Source organism: Macadamia integrifolia, chromosome 6 (assembly GCF_013358625.1).
Source record: "Macadamia integrifolia cultivar HAES 741 chromosome 6, SCU_Mint_v3, whole genome shotgun sequence".
NCBI lineage: Eukaryota > Viridiplantae > Streptophyta > Magnoliopsida > Proteales > Proteaceae > Macadamia > Macadamia integrifolia.
Window position 1 is genome coordinate 28,240,202 of NC_056562.1, and position 10,193 is coordinate 28,250,394.

At 37.9% G+C, this 10,193-nt stretch overlaps 1 protein-coding gene and 1 long non-coding RNA gene across 5 annotated transcripts; both read left to right on the forward strand.

Annotated features, from left to right (window-relative positions):
* The first annotated feature begins 347 nt into the window (after positions 1-347).
* LOC122082527 lies at positions 348-3,208 on the forward strand. Of its 4 annotated transcripts, none has more exons than XR_006141336.1 (3): positions 348-463; positions 961-1,231; positions 2,969-3,208. It is a non-coding gene; the product is annotated as an uncharacterized LOC122082527 (long non-coding RNA). The 4 variants fall into 4 exon arrangements; XR_006141337.1 differs by lacking the exon at positions 348-463 and adding an exon at positions 756-771; XR_006141335.1 differs by lacking the exon at positions 348-463 and adding an exon at positions 757-771 and having other exon boundaries at positions 932-1,231.
* A 1,088-nt stretch (positions 3,209-4,296) lies between these two features.
* Positions 4,297-9,972, forward strand: LOC122080626 (3-phosphoshikimate 1-carboxyvinyltransferase 2-like). The gene is made up of 8 exons (XM_042647420.1): positions 4,297-4,833; positions 6,353-6,597; positions 6,839-6,992; positions 7,815-8,029; positions 8,110-8,227; positions 8,319-8,529; positions 9,356-9,417; positions 9,514-9,972. The coding sequence occupies exons 1-8, from the start codon at positions 4,486-4,488 to the stop codon at positions 9,730-9,732; spliced, it is 1,572 nt and encodes a 523-aa protein (XP_042503354.1). The 5' UTR covers positions 4,297-4,485; the 3' UTR covers positions 9,733-9,972.
* The last annotated feature ends 221 nt before the right edge of the window (positions 9,973-10,193 follow it).

The window sequence follows — 10,193 nt, forward strand, 5'->3', positions numbered from 1 at the left end:
GATTCAATACGGGATTATTAGTTAGTTTCCATTTTCATTAGTTTCCTTTTTAGTTGGGCTTGATTTGAGTTATATTTGTTTCTTTAGAAATCAAGTTATTAATTGAATCAAGTCATTAGTAGTTAGTTTCATTTTTCAACTAGTTTCTAATTTCAGTTTTTAGTAACTATTGTATTAGGAGAATAATTGGTTTCTTTTTTGAGGAACCTTCTATTTTGTAATTCCCTCCCCCATTAACATTATAAATAAAGAAGAGGAGGCTCCTAAAAGCCTAGATGATTTTGAAAAACAAATTAATGGCTGCTGCTATTGTTTTTGTCATGGAGATTTGTCTTATGTTTGATCAAGGCTGAAGGAATTGGTGTTTGATCCAATTGATTTTTTGCGGTGTGAAGCCCAAGAGGTTCATTTCAAGTGTTTTATTCTTCTTCTTATTGTTACTATTCTTCTTCAGCCATCTCAGGTAAGTGATCTGATCTTCTTTAATTTCTGATCTAAGAATTTTTCCAGAAATTCCCTAAGCATCGATCATCCTTACTGGATTATTTAGCCATCTGATTGGCCTCTAATTTGGATCGAGTACTACCCTTGCTGGAAGGAGGTTTCGATCCAAATATTAGGCCCATCGAACCAGGGGTTTGTCTGATCTGAGGTTTTCTACACTTCTGGCCGACTGTGTTTCTACCCAGATTTCAGATCTGGTTTGACTTACCTGTTCCTGTGGCATTTATTTCTGATTGTCGCTTATTAAATACTCTATACCTGCTACTGGTTAGTTCATTTTTTGGTGTAATCTCTAATTTCAGAAACTCCAGGTTCTAGTTTGAAAATTCTGATTTACAAGGGCTATTCGACTCTTAGTTATGGACTGTTGTTTGCTATCTAATTTTGGGTGATTATTGGTTGTTCTTTGATTTAAAATTGCATGCAGTTTTTTGTCTAATTGGGTGTTCAATTTAGTCTTACGTTACTCTCGCTCGCTCAAACGACCCCCTTCTGCCTCTCTACTTCGCTCAAACGACTCCATGGCTCTGGTGAACCTGGTCTCCGACTCTCTCTTGCTGAAACGTCTCCATTGTTCTGGTAAAGCTGCAGCAGTAGCTCCGGTGACTCTCTCTCGCTAAAACGACTCCATAATACTCTCTGGAACTCGGGATAGAGAGAAAATACGAGGAGAATCCAGAGGATTTTGAGAGGTTTTACAAAGGGTTCTGGTTCCTCGCTTCTACAGGTACGATTTTGGTTATTTATGTTGTAATTTTAAGATTAGTTTTGTTCAAAAAAAATTTCTTCATTATGGACGCCATTTTTTGGCTCCTTTATTGAGTTTATCTTTAGGTATTTTAAGTGCAGAAGAGGTGGATTTTGCTCTGAATTTTTATTTATTTATTTTTTCAATCTGTAATGTTGTTCTGATCATGCCCAGAAAAGGGTTTTGCTCTGAATCTTCGTCTCTGTTTAATCTGTGTTCTTGCTGATCTTTGGGTATTTTAACCCATCCATCATGCATTACATTTTCCAGCCTGGAGCTTAACTTGCATGTTGGATTCCTTCTTCTTCTTCTTCTTACTCTGAAGCTTAACTTGCATGCATGGAGCTGTTCTTGTAATTTTTGTGAAATTTTGAGTCGATGTTTGGCTATTTTGAGCCGATCTTTGGCAGTCTCAGGTGCTAGTGCAATAGGGTGCATTGCTAGTGTATGTGGATGTCAATAATGTAATGCATGATGGATGAGTAGGCATGAGTTTCTTCTCCATATTGTCCTTGATCCTCTGTGTTTCCCTCACTGGTTATGCATTATCCAGTTCATTCCAACTTATTAAGTGTGTAGTCTCTGGGATTCAGCTCCAACTACATGCTAATAAGGCTCTTTTTGCATCGTGAGAGTCCAAACATCCATAGATCGGCATCATTGTTTTAGTTAGGATATGTAGCCCTATTGGCATATTAACCTTTTGGTTAACTAATTCCCCCATCTCAATAGAAATTAATCTCCACAACTTTGGGGATTTGCTTTACTAACTCCCCCCATCACAATATAAATCAATGTTGCTGTACCTTTAGACTTGCTTGAGAGTCTAACCTTACCTGCGTTAGCAATAGAATAGTGGGCACACTATTCCCTTTGGAATGATCTGCAGAGACACCAATACACTAGCTCTGCACAAAGATTATATTTCAGGTTTGACTATTGCAAGGAAATATCATAGCACAAATTATGTTACTTTGCATTGTATTTTATGAATAAATCTCTTTAATAGGAACCTTTTTCTGGTTTAAATGTTCAGAAAACTCTAACCCACAGAGATAGTGTTATTAGGCTAGTTAATGTGTTTTGGTCCATGGAGGTAGCAACATTCTTAACAAATTAATAGGGTACTGTGCTAGTGTATGTGATGTCAATAATGCAATGCATGATGGATGGGTTGACATGTGTATGCATGTAGGCATTGTAAACAATAATTTCCTATACCCACTAGCAGATTTCTTTCTTCATTCCTTCACTTCCTCTTTACATCTCTTCTTCTCTCTTCAAAGAAGCCATGGTCTTCACTGCTGTTTGGTTTATTTGGGTTATGTTCTTTTCTTCTTCGCTATGGAGTCCATGTTGAAGCCTCTAACAAGGTTTTCTTAAACCTTCAATCTCTTCATAACAGTATTCCAGCAACCCAGCAACCTTATAAAATTGGCTACCATCTCCGACCAGCCAAAAACTGGATCAATGGTAACCTGTTTTTCATTTTCAATTTTTCTTTTTCTTCTCCTCTTTTGGACCTTTACTTTCTTTTAACTAACTTTTGATTTATATTGTGGGCATGTCTGTGATTCTGTAATGGACTCATGGGTATCTTTGGATAAACAAATCCTAATGGTTAGTCAACTCTCTTTGGAATTAAATTTCTTTTATATGGAAATTAATGACTTCTCTTTTTGTGTTGTGGTTGTAATTTGTGTTGTTTTTTATTAGGCTGCACTGGTGTATGAGAAGACAAGAATACTGAAAAGCGATATCGAAGTCTCTGAGAAAAAGCGAAGGATATTTACAAATATCCTTGATGCAGTTAACAAGTTAGATCTAAACAAAGGTGGCAGTTAGATCAAGGAGGAAAATTAACTGTTGTTTAAGATATTTGACATATTGTGAATGTAATAACAATATAATGTTTTTGAGATTAATTTATAGTAGTTAAAAATGATATACGATAAAGTGTACAAGGTTTTCCTGTTTCGAAAATGGTGTTGGACCAAATGGTTGATTTCCTTTTAAATTAAATAAATATGATGTTTTATATTGTCTTAAACAATTTTTTCTTGTAAGAAATGTTTTCAGAAACGGCTGTTATCAAATAGCAATGTGTGCAAAAAATGTTTCCAGAAACAAAGTTTATCAAACACCTAAAAATCTGTTTTTGTTCCTAGAAACGGAAATTTATGTTCCTGCCATTTCTAAATACAGAAACGGTAGAAACGTTATCAAACGGTGCCTAATACTAAGCATGATCCATTCAGACTATGAGTGTGTTGATTATTCGAGTTTTCTTTAAATGTTTGGTGAGAGATTATGACCATAGTTTCAAGAATTGGGAATTGGAATAGTGAAAAGGTTGATTCGGGTCAAAATCAATCGTGATCTATCCTTTTATGTTCCGACAGATCCCTATCGATCCTTTTATATTTCCAGCCGATTTGACTCATGGTTTCGTCTTTTGAAAAACCTTGAGTGTTATTTCAGGTGTTAAACAATGCGATTTTGATTAAATGGTGATGTTCGATTCGATCCACAATGTCAGGTAAAAACCAAAACCAAACGATTTATTAAATAATTTCATATAATGAAACCAAATTCCAACTATTTATACGTTTCCTAAATGATTTCATAAAAAAGGTCAAAAAACAAATTCCCATAAAAAATTTCATAAGCAATTTTTTAATATAAAGGGAAGGGGTAGGCACGCTACCCATTTCAGGTAAGTTGGTTGGAAACAGGCACAGGAGAGGCGGGAGATCCGATCAAGGAGTCTTTTCATTGGGGTGGGGGGAAGTAGAGTCTTTTCCCTTAATATAAATCTAGTTTCATATAAAGATGTGTAAATCTCATAATAGTTTAATATAAATCTACTCGATCTTCATGAATTTTGAATAATTACTTTCAGAAAAAAACATAACTAATTTTACCACAGTGGAATGAGACCATGAGATGTAAACTACTCTGATTCAATTTGGTTTTTGACACCCTTTGTTTTCATATACGTTTGTGGGCCTGTGGTGCCTGACAACGGTGATGGTTGGTACAGAACTAAGAGTTGGTACTTGGTAGCGGTAGGTGAATGGATGATCGCTGCCCACCTTTGATCCATATTTTCTCCAAATTACAGAATTAATTCTGAAAGCAAATCAATCGAGTAAACTGATACCGACCCACCTTCCTCCTAATCTCTTTCTCTAACACTCCATTGTCAGAGACAAAGGGAGTGAAACAGAGAGATGGTGCAGGTTGGCAACATTGCTAAGGGTCTCCAAACTGCCCACTGCGCAACCTCTCAAACCAGACCCCTGAAACGCAGGTCCTCTCTTTGCTCGATGTGGGTACCATCTGATGTCAAAGCTCCTGGCGGTTTTGGTGGCCTCAAGTTTGATAGGCCTTCACCCAGCTCTTCAGTTGCTTCTGCTAGGGTTCCTCTCAGAGTTTCGGCTGCTGTTGCTACCCCTGAGAAGCCCTCCACCGTCCCCGAGATTGTTTTGCAGCCCATCAAGGAGATCTCTGGCACTGTCAAGCTTCCCGGTTCCAAGTCCTTGTCCAACCGTATCCTCCTCCTCGCTGCTCTCTCTGAGGTTTCAGACTCCTCTCTCTCATTGCATTTCCAATTTAATATCTGTTTCTCCTGTTTATGTAGGAATTTATTATTTTTCAATTGGTTACATCTTCAAATTTGATTCCTACAATTTGAATGCAGCACCTGATAACTTTTGTTTTTTGTGAAGTCCCTTCTCAAATACTTTTTTGGGTTGTGTGAAATGTTGCTTCACGGGTTCTGTATGGGTGGAATTTGGGAAATACGTTAGCTTTTAAGGAAGCCATTTTCTTCTCTTAATTGTTCTAATACGACTGATATGTACTCTGCTCTTCTGTCGAGGTTGGTTTTAAATGAATTGCTTTGCTTGGTTTCCGTTCATGGTGACGATCTGATTCCTTTTTCTGTTGTAATCAAACATGATTTATGGATGAAAACTTTGTTACTCATCATCTCTTTATTAGATCTGTTCATTCTCCTTTGTTTTGCTGCATTGATCTTTTTCATACATTTCTCTGTTCTGTTTTCCTTCCAAGGCTGCAAAGAACTATTTCCTCCATAATAATACGCTATTAATCTTGTTTCTCTTTTTCTTTACTTGAGGAAGTAGCTTATATGTTGGCTTGAAGTAATGACTCATTACAGCATTACTTTCTTGTCAAAATTGTTTAAATTCAATTTATTACCGATGGCATGTCTCGTAGAGTTGCTAAAGAGAAATCCATGTTTGGCCCTTGCCTTTTGCATGGGCATGATAAGTTAATTAACTTCAAATTCAAATACATACTTGGGGCTTTTTGACACCATGAACATAACTTGAAACCGCATTTATCAGGCTCAGATTGTACAAGATTGTCAAACCAGCTGAAGTGGTGACAGTCGTAAGTTTGATACAATCATACATCAACCTGGTCATATGGTCAGGATTATCACCATTTGACTGGATGTTGACTGAATTGGCTTGTGGTTAAAATGGTTGGCCTAAGGTGTGAACTGCCCAAGCTGATATCTATGTTTCGCATATTTACCACTTGTAAGATGCCACAGCAAATTCAAAGTATCAAAGTCTCTATGATTGTTCTGTAGGTCCAAATATTATAGTCCATTGAATCAAAACTTATTCTGGTGCTAAATAAAGGCTGTTGTAGGATGTTCGCAATTATTATTTGCAAGCCGCTTACAATGTACGTTTTACTCTGATATTTTCAACAAGCATTTTATACGATAGAGTTGTTATTGTGTGGTTGTTTCTAGTCATTTCCTCTTAATTCTCTTATCCAGGCATTTCACATGTAGAAACCCTATCATCATAGATTTTTTTGATAAGATTTTAGGTGTATTTTCATGGACATAACGACTTGGAATGCTTTAATGTTACTTGACTCAATCGCTTTGTGTTTGTGATAAAATAATTGAATCATATTGACTTGGCTTACGGCTACCACGGCTACCTTATGATGAAGACTACTTGGCAGGGTCTAACAGTTCTATTACTATATTTGTAACTTATTATCTCAAGACATTTCTTTAGATTACTCATTACATATTTTTTTTATCAGGGAACCACGGTTGTAGACAACTTGTTGGACAGTGATGATATCCATTATATGCTTGGTGCTTTGAAAACCCTTGGGCTACATGTGGAAGAAGACAGTGCGAAAGAAAGAGCAATTGTGAAAGGTTGTGGTGGGCAGTTCCCTGTTGGGAAAGAATCCAGGGAGGAAATTCAACTTTTCCTTCGAAATGCGGGGACTGCAATGCGTCCATTAACAGCTGCAGTTACTGCTGCAGGTGGAAACTCAAGGTTTGTTGACAAATTTTTCTTATATTTCAATTGTTTGGTTTGGGTTGGATGGAGTTGGGACTTACCTGACTTTAACTAAATATGAACTAACAGTTTCGGAAGTGAACTAATGTCTTCGAAATCAGTATGCCAGATGGTGTGCATACAATCAACTTCTGTCCTACCAGTTTGATTGGATGGTGTGCATTGTAGGATTTATGCCGTTGGAGCTAAATTTTCCTTCTATTTGTATGAATTTCAGTTATATACTCGATGGCGTCCCTCGAATGAGAGAGAGGCCAATTGGGGACTTGGTTGATGGTCTGAAGCAGCTTGGTGCTGATGTTGATTGTTTCTTGGGTACAAAATGTCCTCCTGTTTGTGTAAAAGGAAATGGAGGCCTTCCTGGAGGAAAGGTGAGGTATTTTCATATTAACTTTTTTGTTGCTTGGTTTTTTTTTATTTTGTTTAGTGACAAAAATGGATCAGTTTTTATTATAAAGATATTTGAGTGTGAATACCACCTGACACCTCATCTTTTTGTAAAGTAAACATTATGTTTAATTTTTTCCATGTGGTATACAATGATCTGTTTTGAACAAAGTTAGTTGTTGAGACCACCCCTTCTTACAGCGATCTTGGTTTGGCCATAGACAAAGTGACACCACCTGAAAAAAACTAGGTTATACTCCTTCCTTGTGAACCTTGGCTTGCTGCATTCATCACCCAATCTCAGCCATACACAAAACCTGGCCCTGGTTTAAGTAGGATATTGAGCACTTACAACCTAAGTTTATGTCATGGATTCAGCAATTCCATACTCTACAAATAATGGGAAGTTGTCAAATTATAACATTCAGACAAATTTTGTCATTAATGGGATTACATGCATCTTGAAGTCCTTTCCTGCATAATATGTATTCATTTATTGTCTTCTAATTACACCAATCCCCAGGGTTGATTTATGGTAGGTTTAACAATTTCCTGGAGCACATAAAGATATCTGGGAATTTCCTTTGGTAATTCATTATTCTTTGTAAAGGCTTCCACATGCCTGCTCTTCTTAATTGAAGTTATGTCTTCATTCTTTTCTTTTTTGGTATAGAGTTATGTCTTCATTCTATGGGCTTCGTTTCCTGTATTTTCATTTACATCTATGTAGGTTCCTGTCTTTGGGAGTGGATGGTTGAAGAACATCTATCATTTCATAATGAATTCACCTTTGGCTTCTACTGCAGGTGAAACTCTCTGGTTCTATTAGTAGTCAGTACTTGACTGCATTGCTCATGGCAGCCCCCTTGGCTTTAGGAGATGTGGAGATTGAGATTATTGATAAATTAATTTCGATTCCATACGTTGAGATGACTTTGAAATTGATGGAACGGTTTGGGGTCATTGTGGAACACAGCAGTTCCTGGGACAAGTTCTTAGTACGAGCTGGTCAAAAGTACAAGTAAGCCCTCCGATATATCAATGTATTGCATTGCCAGCTGGTTAGTTATATGGAATTGTTAAGACAAGAAATGCCTACAGGTCTCCTGGAAATGCCTATGTTGAAGGTGATGCTTCAAGTGCTAGTTACTTTCTAGCAGGTGCAGCTATCACCGGTTGTACTGTCACTGTGGAAGGTTGTGGGACTAACAGTTTACAGGTAACTCTTGGGGCCATTTTTCTCTTTATCTCTTGTCTTGATTGCTGTCATTACCTTGTATTGTCATTAATATCTTTCCCTGCGAATGCAGGGGGATGTGAAATTTGCTGAGGTTCTTGAAAAGATGGGGGTAAAAGTTACATGGACAGAGAACAGTGTCACTGTTACAGGCCCACCTCGAGATTCTTCCAGAAGAAAACAGTTGCATGCTATTGATGTCAACATGAACAAAATGCCTGATGTTGCCATGACTCTTGCTGTTGTTGCGCTTTTTGCAGACGGCCCAACTGCAATTAGAGATGGTATGATCTATGTTGTGGGAACTGGTTATAACAAAAGATGGTATTTGGCAGCATAAAGGAATTCCAATTTTCTGTTACGGTTGAAACATGCAGGATTCTGAAAACCAGACCTTAAACGCTAAAAATATTGCTGAGTCATACCCCTCCTGTCCCATGAAGGTTGTGACTCACCATTTTTATGAGGTAATGATGTGGGGCCTTGGTTTCTAGAAATACCAAATCCATCTGAACCCAAAAGGGCTGATCCGAACCTAACTATGAAAGGGCGGTGTGGATGGGGCACTAATCTAACCCCCCCCCCTCCCCCACCAAAATTGCTTTCCCTTCCTAGTGACCTTTTGCCTGGGAGTTCTTGTTTTGGTAATAACTTTGTGCCTTACACTAGGAAACCATGTAAAACAGGATAGTTCCACTATTCCGTGGACTCTGACCACTGGACCGAGATCAATAACCAACCCTGTTGTTTGGTGGACAATTTTTCTTTCATCCAAAATGGCATAATCTTATTCCTTGTGCATCCACAAAATCAGATATTGGATGGTTACAGCTATCCGGTCAAGTTGATTGTCCTCCCCCTCTCTCTCTCTCTCTCTCTCTCAAAAATCCTTTATGAGGATCGCTTTGATTGTATCCTTGGACTCCTCTCTCCTGCCCACATCATTTGTGGCACATGAATGATGGGAGTTCTCTAAATCGACCCTGTTTATAAAACCCAGGCTTTACTGACATTTATTTCCTTTACATGCTTTGTGTTTTGAAAGAGAAAAAAAAAAGTTGTCTTTCTTTGATCCTAATTGAATGATCCCTTGATTACTTCTTTTGACAGTGGCTAGCTGGAGAGTGAAGGAGACTGAACGGATGATTGCCATTTGCACTGAACTTCGGAAGGTTGGTATCTATTATAGTTTTCTACATGGATTCTTGATGATGTCTGCTTACTTTCTTGACTTTTTTCCTGAGATCCTCTATGGTTGTCCATTTTAGCTGGGTGCAACAGTGGAAGAAGGGCCAGATTACTGCGTTATCACTCCACCAGACAGATTGAATGTGACAGCGATTGACACATACGATGATCACAGAATGGCCATGGCATTCTCACTTGCTGCCTGTGCAGATGTTCCTGTTACCATCAAGGATCCTAGTTGCACTAGGAAAACCTTCCCCGACTATTTTGAAGTTCTCCAGAGGTTTGCAAAGCATTGAGTGGCGCCGTTGGATGTTCAGTAAGGTGTAAATGAGGTTTAGAAATTATTTAAATGATAGGCAGGTCACTCCCCACGAGCCTATCTTCGGGTGCCCCTACTATAAGAGTAAGAATGTAATAACCCTTTCTTGTACTGCCTTTGTAATCTATGGCTTCTCCCCGGTGAGTGAGGCTGTTTATTGTCTACAACATTGTAATTTTATTCAAGAGCTCAATCTCTGAGGTTTTAGTTCTTTGAATTCATGAGGTTTTAATTCCTTGAATTTATGAAGTTTTAGTTCTTTGAATTCATGAGACTTTATGAAGAAACAACTATAAATAGGGGAAGGGGGAGCTAAGGACAAAGCTCTCTTGTAAAGCAGAGGGTTTCATCTTCTCCTTCTTTGCATATTCTCCCTCTCCCTTCAAAATAGTTGTTACTCTTTTCCAAGTGGATTGTGAACTTATTCAATGGTTATAT

What these genes read in the sequence shown, in the direction of transcription:
- LOC122080626 (XM_042647420.1), top strand. Translation starts at nt 4,486, where the DNA reads ATGGTGCAGGTTGGCAACATTGCTAAGGGTCTCCAAACTGCCCACTGC. An exon ending in GCTGCAGGTGGAAACTCAAG is followed by an intron (nt 6,598 to 6,838) that starts GTTTGTTGACAA and finishes TATGAATTTCAG; the next exon opens with TTATATACTCGATGGCGTCC. An exon ending in CCCAACTGCAATTAGAGATG is followed by an intron (nt 8,530 to 9,355) that starts GTATGATCTATG and finishes TTCTTTTGACAG; the next exon opens with TGGCTAGCTGGAGAGTGAAG.